Source organism: Calliphora vicina, chromosome 1 (assembly GCF_958450345.1).
Source record: "Calliphora vicina chromosome 1, idCalVici1.1, whole genome shotgun sequence".
NCBI lineage: Eukaryota > Metazoa > Arthropoda > Insecta > Diptera > Calliphoridae > Calliphora > Calliphora vicina.
Genome location: NC_088780.1, coordinates 29,714,554 through 29,731,557, shown reverse-complemented (window position 1 = coordinate 29,731,557; position 17,004 = coordinate 29,714,554). Strand labels below are relative to the sequence as shown.

At 30.3% G+C, this 17,004-nt stretch overlaps 1 protein-coding gene across 1 annotated transcript in view; it reads right to left on the bottom strand.

Moving 5' to 3' along the window:
• Positions 1-16,231, bottom strand: part of LOC135963097 (protein couch potato-like) — a 115,103-nt gene extending 98,872 nt beyond the window's left edge. Inside the window, exon 1 of the mRNA XM_065514897.1 lies at positions 16,091-16,231. Within this exon, the coding sequence (XP_065370969.1) occupies positions 16,091-16,231 (141 nt within the window). The remainder of the gene's footprint in view (positions 1-16,090) is intronic.
• Positions 16,232-17,004: the final 773 nt, after the last annotated feature.

The window sequence follows — 17,004 nt, the reverse complement described above, 5'->3', positions numbered from 1 at the left end:
CAACTGCATTTTTTTTTTGTATACAATAGAAAAACTAGCTTTTTACAAACATATTGTTTTTTCTTCTTTTTTGCAATTTTAAAAAATAAAAGACAAACAACTATAAAACTTTGTAACAACAACAAAAATTATAAACTCTGATGGAAAATAACTTTATTTCTAACTTGAATATATGATATTTTAATGCATAACTACTATGTGAATTAGGGTGGTACAAAATTAAAATTTATTAGAGCTAAGTAAACAAATATTAGCTAGAAAAAAAAAACAGTTCTCTAGAATGTATTCTATAGAAAACACTGTTATACATAATATTTTATAGAGAAAACACTTTATACGCAATATTTTTTATAGAAAACACTGTTATACCATCACTAACTTTAGAAAACGTTGTTATATATAATTGGGGTATTCACACGGTCTACTATTTGGACATATTGTCCTAATATTTTATGATAGTTTAATCAAATTTTTGCTCTAATAAGACTATTTGAGCTATGTTTATTGTTTTGTCATAAAATAATACTTTTTTTGTTTAAAACACAACAACACCTATTATAATATAATAGGAAATTATGACAATATGACTAATAGCTGACCGTGTGAATACCCCAAATATTGTATACAGTAAAATCTCTTATACAGAATATTTTCTATAATGAAAGCTTTTATACTCAATATTTTCTTTAGAAAACACAGTTATAAACAATATTTTCTATTGAAAACACTGTTCTACATAATATTTTAAAGAAAACTGTTATACACAATATTTGCTAAAGAAAACACTGTTATACACAATATTTTTGAAAGAGAAAACTGTTGTACACAATATTTTCTATTGAATACAATGTTGTACACAATATTTTCTAAAGAAAAAACTGTTATACACAATATTTTTGAAAGAGAAAACTGTTGTACACAATATTTTCTATTGAGAACACTGCTTTACATATTATTTTAAAGAAAACTGTTATACATTAACTTTTCTATAAAGATTACTGTTATACGCAACATTTCCTTTAGAAAACACTGTTATACACAATATTTTTTAAAGAATACAATGTTACACACAATGTTTTCTATAGAAAACACTGTTATACATAATATTTTAGAGAAAACTGTTATACATTATATTTTCTATAAAGCAAACTGTAATAGACAATGTTTTCTATAAAGAACATTGTTATACGTAATATTAAAAAACAAGTTATACATATTACATTCTGGAAAAAAACTGTTATACAAAATACATTTATAGAAATCACAGTAATACACATTACAAACATTGTAATATTCAATATTTCTTTTAGAGAAAACTGTTATACAGATTATTTTCTTTAGCGATTTATTTATTCTATAGAAAAACTGTTATACACTAACATTTATTATAGACAAAACTGTTATACGAAATATTTTCTACAGTGAAAGCTGTTATGCATAATATATTCTATAGAAAACTGTTATACACAATATTTTTTAAGTAGATAACTGTTATATACAATATTTCTATTAGAGAAAGCTGTTATATAGATTATTTTCTTTGGCGATTTATTTATTCTATAGAAAAAACTGTTATACACAAAAATGTTTTAGAGAAAAAACTGTTATACGAAATATTTTCTACAGAAAAAGATGTTTTGCATAATATATTCCATAGAAAACTGTTATACACAATATTTTATAAGTAGAAAATTGTTATACAAAATATTTAATTTAGAGAAAACTCTTATACAGATTATTTTCTTTAGCAAAAACTGTTATACACAAATGCTTTTTATAGAAAAAAAATGTTATGCACAATACATTATATGAAAACTGTTATACACAATACTTTGTAAGTAGAAAACTGTTATACATAATATTTCTTTTAGAGAAAACTGTTATACATATTATTTTCTTTGGCGATTTATTTATTCTATAGAAGAAACTACTATACACAATTTATTCTATAGAGAAAAACTGTTATACAAAAATATTTTTTAAGAAGAAACTGTTATTGAAAATAGTTTTTCACATAAAACTGTTATACATATTATTTTCTATAGCTAACTATTAACAATATTTTACAAGTAGAAAACTGTTATACATTGTATTTGCTTTAGAAAATATAACCGTTATATTTCTTTTAGAATAAACTGTTATACATATAATTTTCCTTTACAGATTCATTTATTCTGTAGAAAAAACTGTTTTACACTATTGATTTTATAGGAAAACTGTTATCTACAATTTATTCTATGGAAAAAACTGTTATACTTTACATTTTCTATAGATAAACTGTCATATATAATTTATTTTATAGATAAAACTGTTATACATAATTAATTCTATATAAATAAACTTGTATTGCTCTAGAAAAATCTATTATACCCAATATTTCTTATAGAAAACCTAAAATTTCTTTTAAATTCTAACAATACCTCCTCCCTATTATCATTATTTACCATATTTTATGTATTTTCAGTTTAATTTTACAACTTGTTCTCTGTCCATGTATGAAAAGCTACAACACCTCTCTTATACCCCCTACCTTAACAACGTATAGTCAGCGACATTGTACTCTTTATACAATGACAACATATATGAGGAATTATTTCGATGAGTGCCCAAAGGACACGCTAAAGGATATTTATTTAACACATACAAACACACACTCACATACATATTATTACACATAAAGTGCAACCATTGGTTTTTCATGCTACTCTGGCTATAAAAATATTTTAACACAAAATTCACATGCAGAAAGAAAAAAAAAAACAGAAGCTCAACTATAATATGCATCATGTATTCTTTATATGAGATGGTGTATTTGCCACTGCTGTTGGTGTTTTATATATATATATTTTATTTTAACATCTTTTGTACGATATTTATGATAGTATTAAACAGGAGTGGTATAACTTTGAATTGTAATAAGGCGGAGGGTCAAAGTTCATTATAATTGAAAAGTGTTTATATGTATAAATTTTGATTCAAACATGTTTTATTAAAGTTAATGACAGCCTTATGAAATCGTATTTATAACTATGTTGGCATATTCACCTTCATTCATATACAAATCTGATAACACCTTTAATTAACATTAGGAAAAATATCAGTAGCTTGTCCGGGGTAATGAAATTTCGTTCATAGAACATTGCCGTATTGCGAAAATTCAGTACTATTGACAACCAACTGACATTTGAACAAATGTGTAAGAAAGTCAGGGGCATAGATGACAACAATATAGGAAACTGAAGGACAAAAACCTAAGCCTTTTGTCGAAAACCTAATTCGTGAGAAAGTATTGCCATGTATTTTGTTGTTGTATCACCTATACGAGTGAAAATAGAGTAATTTTGTTTATATTTTTTCAATGACATTTCTCTCCCCTTCCCTTCTATATTTTAATCTAAGGTCCGGGCTCTTATTAGAATTTGTATGCAATTGTAGGGATATTAAACTATCAATGTGCCCCTGCATTCTCCAACTGGTAATTCTTACAGTATTATTGTAGTTTTCCATTTATTCTTATTGGACAAGTTTAATTTTTTCCTTATTTTTTCAATGTTGTGTCTCTCCCGCTGAGTAGTATGCTAATAAATTATTTTTCTTATTTTTTTCCAAGAATCGTAAATAAACAAACGTGTTCGTAAATAAGTGAAATTTTTCGTTTCTCTTAAAAAAAACACAAAAACTGTTAAATGGAATTATTTGTCAACACCTTTTTAAGGAAAAGAAGTGTTCTGTTGTAGTAAAAAGGAAAAGCTGGATTTCAGTATAAAGAAGATTAACATGAAAGGAATGTGTTTGAAAGTCTGGACAATAAATTGATTAATAACTAAATTGTTGCTTTAAAAACATAAAAATGTTGGGGTATTTCAAAGAAATATCAGAAAATTTAACTTTACTTTAACTCAAACCTGCTTAATAAGGTTTTATTTCATAAAAATAATAAAATATTATTTAGTTTTTTTAATGCAGCAGTTAATGACCATAAAATTGCTTTATTTGTATTAATGAAATTCCCCCCCCCCTTAATTTCTTCCTCCATTAAATGTTCTTTTCAATAAATTCTCTCAATTTTCTTTTACTTTTTTCCCCCCATTTCAATTTTAATTAAACCCACTTGCATTTCCTTATTTACTTTAATGCATATTTAACTATAAACAAAATATTGTATGGGACGTTGAAAAAAAAATAAAGAAAAAAAATTAAGAGCATAAAGAAAAGTTTATACTTTAATCCTGTCATCTACATAAAAAAGCTTCAAGTAATTAAATGTGAACCACTTGTTTTTAATACATGCATAGACATAAACCAATCTCACTCTCTCTTGACTACAGCTACTAAATACTGTATATTTGTTGGCAAGTGTGTGTCTACAACACTATCAGCATAAACAGCAGGTCCTTTCATCCTTACGCTCTTAGTCGTACACACACTTTTGCCCACACAATACATGGACACTTACTGAACAATGAAGCAGCCAAAGTCAAAATGTGAGTTCGGTGTAGGGATGTGTGAGCTTTTTGTTTTAGCAGAGTTTATTCTCGAGTATGGTTGAAAATTAAAGTTGATTTTAGACGTTACAAAACAATATAAAATTTATTTACAAAATAAGATAGAGAGGACAACAAAATGTTGAGTGGATTATTAAAGCCCACATAATAAAAACAGGAAAAAAGAAAGCAGCTAAGTTGTTGGTATGTTTTGATTTAAGGAAAGAAAAGCAAGGTTATATTTTGTAAAAATACGAGAGTCGTTCGAAAGAACACTGCTATGCATAATATTTTCTAAAGAAAATACTGTTATACACAAATTTTTCTATAAGAAATACTGTAATGCACAATATTTACTAAAGAAAATACTGTAATGCACAATATTTTCTAAAGAAAATACTGTTATACACAATATTTACTAAAGAAAATACTGTTATACATAATATTTTCTATACGAAATACTGTTATACTGTTATACACAAATTTTAATATTTTAAAATACTGTTATACATAATATTTTCTAAAGAAAATACTGTTATACACAATATTTTCTACAGAAAATACTGTTATACACAATATTTTCTACAGAAAATACGGTTATACACAATATTTTCTACAGAAAATACTGTTATACACAATATTTTCTAAAGAAAATACTGTTATACACAATATTTTCTAAAGAAAATACTGTTATACACAATATTTTCTAAAGAAAATACTGTTATACACAATATTTTCTAAAGAAAATACTATTATACACAAAATATTCTAAAGAAGATACTGTTATACACAATATTTTCCAAAGAAAATACTGTTATACACAATATTTTCCAAAGAAAATACTGTTATACACAATATTTTCTAAAGAAAATACTGTTACACACAATATTATCTATAGCAAATGCTGGTATACACAAAATTTTTAGTTTCTCAAAACTATTGAATCTATGGGGGATTTCATGTCAAGTGAAGACATCGATTTTAAAAATTGGTTCACTTGACATGAAATCACCCCAATATAAGTCCCAAATATAATTGTAATATATTTTCAAACGATATCGTCGTATGAAGCGAATTACCCTCGTAATTATTTTTTAAATATTTTCCATTCAACCTGAAGTAGATTAAAACCATGTGTATTAGAGAAAATTTAAGGAGGTGGTGAATTTTTGTTTTATTATAAAACACCACGTCTCTTAAAGTCACTAAGGCGTGTCCTTTAATAATAAAACAAACAAAACCAAAAATAAAATAAAACAACGTAATAATTTTGTGGTAAGATTATCATTATTTTTATATCTGAACATTTCTTATACATCACTTTGTTATACTACCTCTATGCCACTGCATGAGTCAGCTTTACAGGAGTTTAATACACAAACATAAATGTTCAATGTATAGTGGGAAGAAAGTAAAGAAAAAAGGCCTTGTAGAAGGCCTTATTCGGTACTAGACCTCGCTAGCGAATTGCATAATAACTGCTTACGTTTTTGGTTCATATTGCAGGGTTTGTAGAAATCGTAAAGAAGAATTATACTAAGAAGTTTCAAAATATAGGAAAAATGATTGGCTACCCAAGTATTCGCTTCGTATTGTAGGAATTCTCGAAGGCCTTGTACAGAAGACCAGTAAGAATGCATTCCAAAATAAAGAAAGTACGAATTTTTTGCAAAAAATACTTTATACAAAAAAAGAACTTTAGAAAGGCCTTTAAATTGAAATCCTTGTCATTTTGCCCAATTGGTATATTTCTAGGGGCCTTTGTATATGTGTTTTTTTTTAGAGAATTGCTGTTCTTATAGTTGTTGTTTATGCCCCTAACATTTACTTCTGGCCTTTTGATTTTTCTTTCTTTTTTTTCTTTTTAATGTTCTAAAGGTTATTTAATAGATTTTTTTGTCGCTGCTTTATTTTATTTTATTTTATTTTATTTTATTTTATTTTTTTGTTTATAGAAGCTATAAAGTTGTTGTATTTCAAGTTGTTACACAAGATCTTGTTGTTTTTAAGCTATATTATTTATTAAAAAACACGGAAGTTTTAACACTTTTTTGTTTGTGTTTTAAGGTATTAAAAGGACAAAAGATCTGCCTTAACGTTAAAAAAGTCCTTGTATATATACGAGTATATGAATAGTATAGACACATCTATCTAAAGTATACAGTACTTGTATGTACAATCTAATCATGTAGTCTTGCCATGTCATATGTTTGCTCAAAGTTATTAATTTTGCAACTTCTTTTATTAGGTTTTTTTGTTGTTGTTGTATATACCTGTTCCTGAATAAGAAATGAAGGATTTGTATAAAGTGTTTTGTTGCATCCGGTTTAAAGGAAGAATAGAATACAAGAAATTTCATGAAAGAGATTAAGTTTGTTTTTGAAAAAGTTTTTTGAGAGGAAATTTTTTGTAAAAATCTGTTGTGAGCATACAATTTATTAATTTTTCCATCTAGGATAATACTTGATTTGCTTCATTTGCCTTTAAGTCATATCGAAGATAATCCAAATTAGTGTGTCTTCGCTTAGTTGCGAATTGTGTCTTAGCTAAATTCTATGAAAATAAAATGGCTTTTTTCAATGAATATTCAACAAGCTGAGATCACTAGAACAAATGATTTGATGTAAAATAAAAACAACACGGATAATTTTACAATTAATTATCTGTTTACAAAACCAAATGTCTGATGATTTTAACTTAAATTGCATCAAATTGATTTCGATAACTCAAATAACAAAACAGTAGTGGAAACATTTCGACATGATTTGCTAAAAACAACTTGCTTTGATCATAGTGAAAACGTCAACTAACTTGGTTAGATTTTAAGCGATAAGAACTATATCCATTTGTGGTGAGTAAGATTTTGTACCTAAATATGCCGAAGCTTAGCCACGTTTCAGCCACGGTTTTATGTGTATAAGTTTACAATCGAAACAAATGCATTTTTTCTTTAATTAAGGTTATTATGAAAAAAAGTTTTCTTTTTTTAATGGGATGGTTAGTTTATTAACCACCATGGTTGTTATCATTAGAAATAATTATAAAAATTGTCTTAGTGAATAAATTTGTTTGAAAGCTAATCATTTTGACTAAATTTTCGGACCAAGACAAACGAAATAGCTGTGTTGGTAAGACATTCTCCAATTCTATTATATTATATCACTTCATTTGGAATATCCCTACCTCCTGTGTAATCACCCGGCTCTTCCAATCGAAAATTTGTTACCTATTTTGATTCCACCACAGCAGTTTGGGTAGATAAGTCACTAACATAAGTATTAGCCAAATTTGATATCAAAATCAACATCAAATTTTAACTGTAGCCCCGAAGGTATGTCACCGAGCACCGCCAGATTGGTTTGCTTCTCATAATTCTCTTCATCGTCAGATTCAAGAGTGCTATACCCTTGAACAAAATATCGTCTATATCACGTTCATTGAGTATACGATTCCTTATAAAATAACATAAAATTATGTAGAGAAACACGTTATAAAAAACCTATTTCAGTCATAGTGGTTAGTAATCTAACCACTCTATTACTTATGTTATTTATCAAAGATAGGCGCGGATCCAGAGGGCGTGAAATGGGAATTACCCCCTCCCCCCAAAACCGAAAAGTTTTCATATAAAAAAGAAGAAAAATGTAGAACTAATTTTGATTATTCCCCCCAAATGGTTGATCTGGATCCACGCATGATCGAAGAGTATAGTTTAAAAAATTACTCAGTTAGCACAAGACAACCAAATTAACACTAAATAACAGAGTACACTGAATTCGATGAACAAATAACACTCTGAGCTTTTTTATTGGATGAGGGAAAGCCACTTAGAAAAACTGTGGTTTTTAATATTTTAAAACTAAGATATAAATCTAACTAGAGCATCCTGAAGGTCTTTGCAAAAAAACATAAACGCTAACTTCAAAAAATTAATTTTCTTAGCACAAAGGTGGTTAGAAAAGTGACCACTAAACCGCAAAGAGTGAATGTGTGCATAGATGAGGACCCATTTTGACTTAAATTGTTCTAGCTGACAATCTGTGAGATCATTCTCTTCCTTACACAATCCTGCGCCAATGTAGTACATTTAGTTGTATCGAATTAGAGAGGAAATATTTTGTAAGGTCATCATGCTAAAGTGGGAATATCTTAGGGATTCAAATAGGAATCCGCTATGAAGCTATATTGAGTTGTTTAGATTTTTAAACTGGAACATTTATTGTTTAAAAGTCTAGCAATTAGTCGATTTAGAGATGAAATGTTTTGTACTATGCTACACTTAGAATTGCTTAGAGAGTCAAATTGGAAATTTTAATTTCTTAAAATTCTGTAAATCTTAAATTCTAATAACGAATTCAAACTTTGATGTAAAGAACAGATATTAACCTTTCATTTGACGTACAAAAGTTTGTGATTAAAAAACATCAGTATTTTGTTATTAACCTGAAAGATAAAGTTGTATATTTGAACCTAATATAGAAAATATTTACTTCTCCAAGCAAAACCACATTAACATTAATTTCCATTTGAGGTAAACCCCTGTCCCTTTTATCATATACATTTTTATTTTAATATGTAATTGCTAATAATAACTGTTGTTCCCAAAACACTCAAAAATAGTTTCCAAATAACAAAACAAAACTTTGGGGAATTTACAAAATATCAATTACAATTAGTAGTCATTCGTATTATTTATATGGTTTAAGCAAAGTAAGCAATTAAATATTGTTTAAATAGAAATAAAATTAAAAATGAATGGAAACTAATATTAATGGAAAACATATTAAAAACTAATAATATTTATAGTTTCATATAAAAATACTAAAAACAAAAAGAATTCCCCAAGGTTTGGCAAATATGTTTGCATGTATTCCATAGAGCAAAGGTACATTTATTAATACATACTGGCTAATTGCAATTTAATATAAATATTTCATTAATGTTTTTCTATACAAAAAAAACTATTTAGCAGCATAGATAAATTATCTCTAATTTCTGTATTTTTTTTTATTTAAATATAGGTTAAATTCATAAAATATATAACATATTTGTAAATAGATATTAATGTTTAAAATATACTATATATGCATAGCTGGAAATTACAATATAAAAATAACTCTTGTTTGCCATATAATCGATAAATGTTTATAAATAATGGTCTGCCTTTAGCCAATCTCTGCATTGCTAAATATATACCAAATCAATACCCTTAATTTTCCATTTCATATAATTTATTTCAACATAATCCAGCATTTTCGAAACTACATACATATACAAGACAATTTGTAAACCCCTCTCCAAAAAACTAGACAAAAACAAAGCACACACTGACATGTCGAAAACAAACTAAAGCATACAAAATGTTAGACAAACAATGAAAATGAATTTTAAATGGATTTTGGAGTGAGAATAGATTCATATGTAGGGGAAGGGACAATCAAATTTAAAATCCTAGTATTTGTAACACACACGTCCATACATATTTTCTACTACCAAATTGGCTTTTTCCATAATCTGCATAATTGTATTAAAACAGTTACAATTCACAGTCCTGTTCTATATATAACTATGTACATTGTACATACATATATCTTTACAGTTTAACGTCTCTGTATGAGGCATTTTGTTGGCTTTAATTTCTTCAACGTTTATTTTTTGTTTTCAAGGATTTGTGGACTGGGTAGCAGGGAGTTAAAAATTACACAATTTTCCTGTTAACAACCGGAGTTGAGTGTTTGTTGAATGTGTGCTAGTGTCAGAGTTAAGGTCTTTACTACACACACATGTTCAGTTCAGCTGTATTGGGAGTATCTGTATGTGTTTGTTAACAATCAATATTTGTCTGTGTTTTGGAGTAGTTGTAAAGCTTTATGACTTTATGACTGTCTGTTTAGCCAATTGGTTGTCTGTCTATATGTCCATCTTTATGTAGGGCTTTTTTTTTTGTTTATATCGATAAGTTAAGAGGGTTGTTTGACACAAAATGGAATTTTTTACAAAATCAGCAGCTTACTTATATTGTCATACATACATTCAATTCATTTGAAGAATTTCAATGAGAACTTCAATCATTAAGTAATGACATTTTAATTCATTACAAAAGCCTGGCAATCACAGGGGAGACAAATAGTATCACGAGTTTCGTGATACTATACCAACGAAGTTGCTTTTTATGTTCCTGAACTGGATCCAGGATCTAATGGCCAGGAAATAGGATTAGAAAAGGATAAACACAAATATTTGGTAAACAGAAACTCGGAAACCAGATTTAATTCCAACGAAGTCGCTCTTTATGTTCCAGAACTGGATCTAATGGCAAGGAAATTGGATTTAAATATGGCTCAAATCCATCGGCGCATGGAAGAATGGTTACTCTAACATTAATTACTGCACTTCTAGGCCCTTATTCACAAAAAACTTATATATTTCAAATCCGAACACGACACGAGATTTACGGAGAGTATCCTCTCAGACACTATAAACTTCTCTCTCCATTTACAAGGTCGGTTCTAAAAAGTTCTGTCGGTTGTATATAATTCCTTGAATTGGGTATAGTATCTTCAAGCTTTGGTATCAACTTTAAAAAGAGCCAAACTCCAATAAACTGGAAAGCCAAACTCCAATAAACTGAATCCAGTTTGATCTAATGGCCAGGAAATTTAATTCTAATATGGCTTATATGCTTATCCCGATCGGAACATTGAAGAATGGTTGTTCCAATGCTATTAGAAGTAGATAGAGTTTTCTTGATAATATTGATTAGTGCACTTCTAAGCCCTTCTTCACAAGGAACATAAATTTTTCAAATTCGAACGACACCAGATTTAAGGAGAGTATCCTCTCTGACAATATAAAATTCTCTTTCCATTTATAAGGTCGGTTCTAAAAAGGGGGAAGTAGTTGACGGCTGTATCCAATTCCATGAATTTGGGTGTAGAATCTTTAAGCTTTGGTATTAGCTATAAAAAGAGCTGCTAACTGGAAGTATATGTACTGAAGGCAAACTCCATAAAAATACACAATATCAAGTCCGGTCCAGGAATGCTGGACAACCTTGAATGGGATGGCGAGTCATTCGATAAGGGGCAATACAGGCAACTGTATTGCTGATGACTGGGAGAAACGAGACGATATGAAGTCCGAAACAGATAAAGACTGTCTATGTGGCATCCCGTTGTCTACATGTAGGTAACGTATAAATGAAACTTATTATGAACTCGCTAAGATAATGAAGAGGAATTTAAATACCTGCACAATCTCTAGGATGATATTCCATATCAGGTTGAAACAAAGGCTTAAGGAATACCTACTTGAAATACAACACACACCTGAAAAAGGGTGGTGGTGATCACCGGACACTTAAATTTTACACTCGTGCTTGGGTTACCTCAGCAGTTGTGAAAATGTCATTGTCCGGAACTAAGAGATCGATAGTCTTTCTGAACTAAAATATATGGAGTGGCAATGCATTAATTGTAAATTTGACACTCATGCTAGGAGACTCGGGTTGCCTCTGGAATTGTCCAAATATCATTGTCCAGAACTAAGATATCTAAGTACTGGGTCTCTGGTACATCGTTTATTCGACAGTCTTTCTGAACTAAGGGCTATGGAGTAGTAGTGCATTAATGCTTATCTCCGGAATAGTAACTAGTTCCGGGACCGGCTAATTAAAGACTAAACTATGACCATGAAAAGACCATAAATGACCATTCAAATGAATATGTAACATAATTCAAACCAAATATGTTAGATGAAGTAATAAGAGAAAGGACTAACCAAGGAACCGGCCAATAAAACAATACAAAAATGTTGCTGAGGATTGATACCAAAACATCAATTCGTATTTCAGTGGAAATTCAGTCAAGCGGTTATGAAAACCCGAAAATATAGTGTTAAATTTCAAAATGTAGAGCAAACGAGAAGGCGGACATCTTAACCCTTGAAATGACAAAGCCTTCCCAAAGTTTAAAAATTAACTTAAGGAATGGGCAATGAATGAGCTCGTCAAAAACTGGTAGATCTCTTTAGTCGTTTGAACGATCGACATCCTATGGGGAAACACAAACTTAAAATGAACAAAGCAGATTCAAATGCCAACATTCAGATGAATAGTCAATGCGATAACTGTTAGAGTTCAATCGCCTGGTATTGGCTTATCCGTCAGTATAATATGTAGAGCGTGTGAAACACTGGGATATTGTCTATTAGAAAAGGTATTCAATGGTTGAATAGGATTGATAACAAAACTCCAATTCGTATTTTTTGCGGATAATCGGGTAATAAAACATTAAGGAAGGATAGTGTTAAATCTCAGAACATTTCTAAAACGTTCAAGAGAATGTTTTGGGCATGAGAATATAATGTGATGTCCGCTGGTCTAAACACATTTTTCAAGTGTCAAAAGAAGCATTCAAGTGTCGTAGATTTCTGAAACGGTGTAGGAATTACTTCACTACATCTAATATCCTCACTATTTACACCAACTATATCCGACCGAAAATGGAATACAGCTTCCATGTATCGATCGGTACTTCAAAGTCTATTTTGGAGTTTCTCAACAGCGTACAGGAGAGGGTTACAATAGGGTATCCATTTCGATTGATTAGCTGGAGCATCGTCGCAATGTGGGCTGTGTTTCACTGTTCTATCGGTACTACAATGGAATGTGTTCTGATGAAATTAGGGATCTTGTACCTGATACCCACAGATGTTTACGTAATACACATTTTTCATCAAGAACTCATCCATTTACAAGGAAAATTTGTCATTTTCAATGTAGGAAAGTTCAAATCGAATATCCACAAACACTACTCAATCTATCCTTCCTCCAATAACATATTTTCCTAGTTCCAGCACAATGTTTTGCATGATTAGGGGACATCCCCTGAGTGCTGGTCTAAGAAGAAGAAAAAAGTGATAACTAGGGTTGAAAACTCAACTGGTTGGCGTGTTAGGAAGAGAGGCGTGTTATAAAGAAACCATGCCAAACTGGGAATATCTTTTTAATTTAAATTGGAAATCGAGGAGACTGTGTTATTCACCTGACAGACTTGGTTTTTTAGGCTTAGGGAGATGGGAGTAAAACTCTTTCCATACGATCGCACACCATACCTTAATCGACCAACACTGAGATGGATAAATAGTAAATTCGATAACTGATAACTAGAGTTGAAAACTCAACCGGTTGGTATTGGTCTAACCAGCAATACGATCTATAGAGCATGTGAGTAAGTGATCGAAACGATAGATAGCTGTGTCAATGTCCTGCATTCAGTCGAATAAAATACGAAAACCTTTATAATGACACCATGCCAATCATGGAAGATCTTAGGAATTCATATTGGAAATCGAGGAGACTGTGTTATTCACCTGACAGACTTTGTTTTTTAAGCTTAGGGAAATTTGAATAAAACACTTTCCTTACGAGCGCACACCATATCTAAATAGAACAACACTGAGATGAATAAATAGTAAATGTGATAACTAGAGTTGAAAACTCAACTGGTAGGTATTGATCTATCCGACAAAACGATCTATAGAGCATGTCAGGAAGAGATCGTAACGATAGATATCTGTGTCAGTGTCCTGCATTCAGTTGAATTAGGGATAGAAACCTTTATAAGGACACCATGGAAAACTTGGAATATCTTAGGAATTCAAGTTGAAAATCGAGGAGGCTGTGTTATTCACCTGACAGACTTGGGTTTTTAGGCTTAGGAAAATGTTAATAAAACACTTCCCTTACCTAAATAAGCGTATGTGCATAGCCGAAACCTAACCATTTATTTCCCAACATACCCTCGTTCTTATAAGTGTTTTATGCCAAATAGTTAATGGGTTTTGATTAGCTTCATTGTGTATTGGTTATACAGATTGTATTGTTATGGTCATCAACAGCGTCATCATTATTATTATGTCCATCATTACAAATACACAACAACATATGTATGTATGTCGCTCTATACATACAGAAGTACAAACCTATAAATGTATATGTAATTGTTAACACATGTAAATGTATAAGTAAATGCTGCAGTAATATGATGACTTTTTTTCACATGTTTGCTTTTGAAAATGCGGTAAAATATAAATTCAATACCAAAATTACCATTAAACGGATATAAAACCCTAAAAATAATGATAGGAAATTTATTTATATAGGACACAGTATATGTATGTATTTTATAGACATGTAACTGCGTATGTTAACATATACTATGTATGTGAGTGTAAATATATAATTTTGTTGGTAAATTTGTCTGTATGTAGATTTATCACATTACGTGTATACTATTTAAAAACCTACAAAAAATAAAACAGGGAGCAGCCAATAATTGTAATTTTATTTTATACTACGAATGTATGTATGTATATCATTTAAAAGATATGATTGTGTGGAAATTTAATTTGTTTTCTGAATGTCTGTTTGTGTTGCCTTTTTTTCCAAAAGGTGTGTCCAAAAATTTAATATTTTTTTTCCTTAATTTAGTGGTGGTAGTAATAGTTTGTTAATTAAGTATTAAAGGTTTTTTCTTAAATAATGTTGTTTTTCTTTTTTGTATTTTTAAAATAATATTAATGTATGTTTCCTATTTGATTATGTAATATCGATAAGTTTATGATCACTTAATATTTTGTGAGATATTAGAAAAAATAAAATGGGAGGGGTTTTTATGATATAGGAATACTGAGTAAATAAGAAACATGATTTCAAAAAAAATGTTCGCTTCATTGGTTGTACACTAAAGTTGGATAGTGTACATCTTACACAAGTTTTAATGGTTCGAATCTATATTGAAGAGTAAAAAATCGTATTGAGGAAACTTTGTACCCAAAACCAACTGGGTGTTCAGATTCCGCCAAGCATCTGCACATAAACATACATACGGCTTTGAATGACACTTTCTTAACTCAAATAAAAATCTGTCGAATGTTGGTGAACGGCGCAATTTACATTAAGACTTTTCAGACGTCTGTTTTTTCGAATTCCCTTTTGAGAATCTTCCAAAAAATCATGAACATTTACACTGTGATTTTTTACATAAAATTATGTTTGTCTTATTTTTGAAATTTAATTGTTCATTCTCTTTAGTTGTTTATTCGTAATATTTTTTTTAAAAGAAAACGTCTTATTTGATTGTGGAAAATAAATTGAACAATTTTTTAAATTGTTTTTTAAAAGTAAATTCAAAATGTGTGATGAAATAATTGAAGAAATGTTTGATTTAATTGAATTTTTTTTTCTTGACCAGCACTCGGGGTCCCTACTCATGCAAAGCATTGTGTAGGAACTGGGAAAATAGGTTATGGGAGGGAGGATAGAGGGAGTAGTGCTTGTAGACATTTGATTTGAATTTTCCTATATTGAAAGTGACAGGAAATACATCAGGAGGAAGCTTATTCCACATACGGACAGTACGGCTAAAGAACGAATTTTCCCTGCAATGTGTTGTGCGATCTACTGTACAGTCGACAACGAATTGATGTGCCCTTGCCGAAGAGCGTGTGTTGCGTAAAAATCTACGGGTTTCGGGAACAAGTTCCCTACTTTCAGCAGAGCACATACCATTGTAGTATCGGTAGAACAGTGAAACACAACCCACATTGCGACGATGTTCCAGTGAGTCAATAGAGCTGGATACCCTACTGTTACCGATAAGCATCTTCGCCCACTCCTGTACGCGATCGAGTAACTCCAAAATAGACTTCGAAGCACCGGCCCACACATGAGAGTTGTATTCCATTTTAGGTCGGATATAAGTGGTTTAAATAGTAAGGAGATCAGATGGAGTGAAGTATTTCTTACACCGTTTTAGAAAACCAAGGCACTTGAATGCTTCTTTCGACACTCGAAAAATGTGTTTTGTCCAGCGGACATCGCACCGAATACTCACGCCTAGGACATCAAGAGCTTCTGATTCCTTAATATTTACACCACCCATAACAACAGATGGAGCAACATGATCTGTTGTGCGTTTGTGGGTTAACATACAACATTGAGTCTTGCGTGCATTAAAATCGACTCTATTCGCACAACCCCATTCAGAGATTGTCACAAAATCTTGGTTGAGCGTATCATTCATATTTTGCCTCATTGCCCCAATCTCCGACAGGCTTAGTCTATAATTGAATGCATATGAATGGCAAATGTTGCTATCATCTGCAAAAGAGTAGATAGGGTTGGAAGTTTGATCCTTTGTGGGGAATAAATATTGGTTTATTCTAAAAGAGCTCTTTGGATATTTTTATACACTTCAACATAAGTGGCAAGGGTATATATAAGTTTGTCATTCCGTTTGTAACTTCATTTGCAACCCCACAAGGTATATATTTTTTTGGATCGTTATAGATAGCGTAGTCGATATAGCAATGTCCGTCTGTATGTTCAAATCAACTTTCCGTAGCCATCAATTAACTTACATACATACATGATTCATACATCAATATATCCAAGTTGAAATCGAGAAAATTGGCCTACAAATGGCTTAGATATAAATAAAAAACCAGGACAACCTCG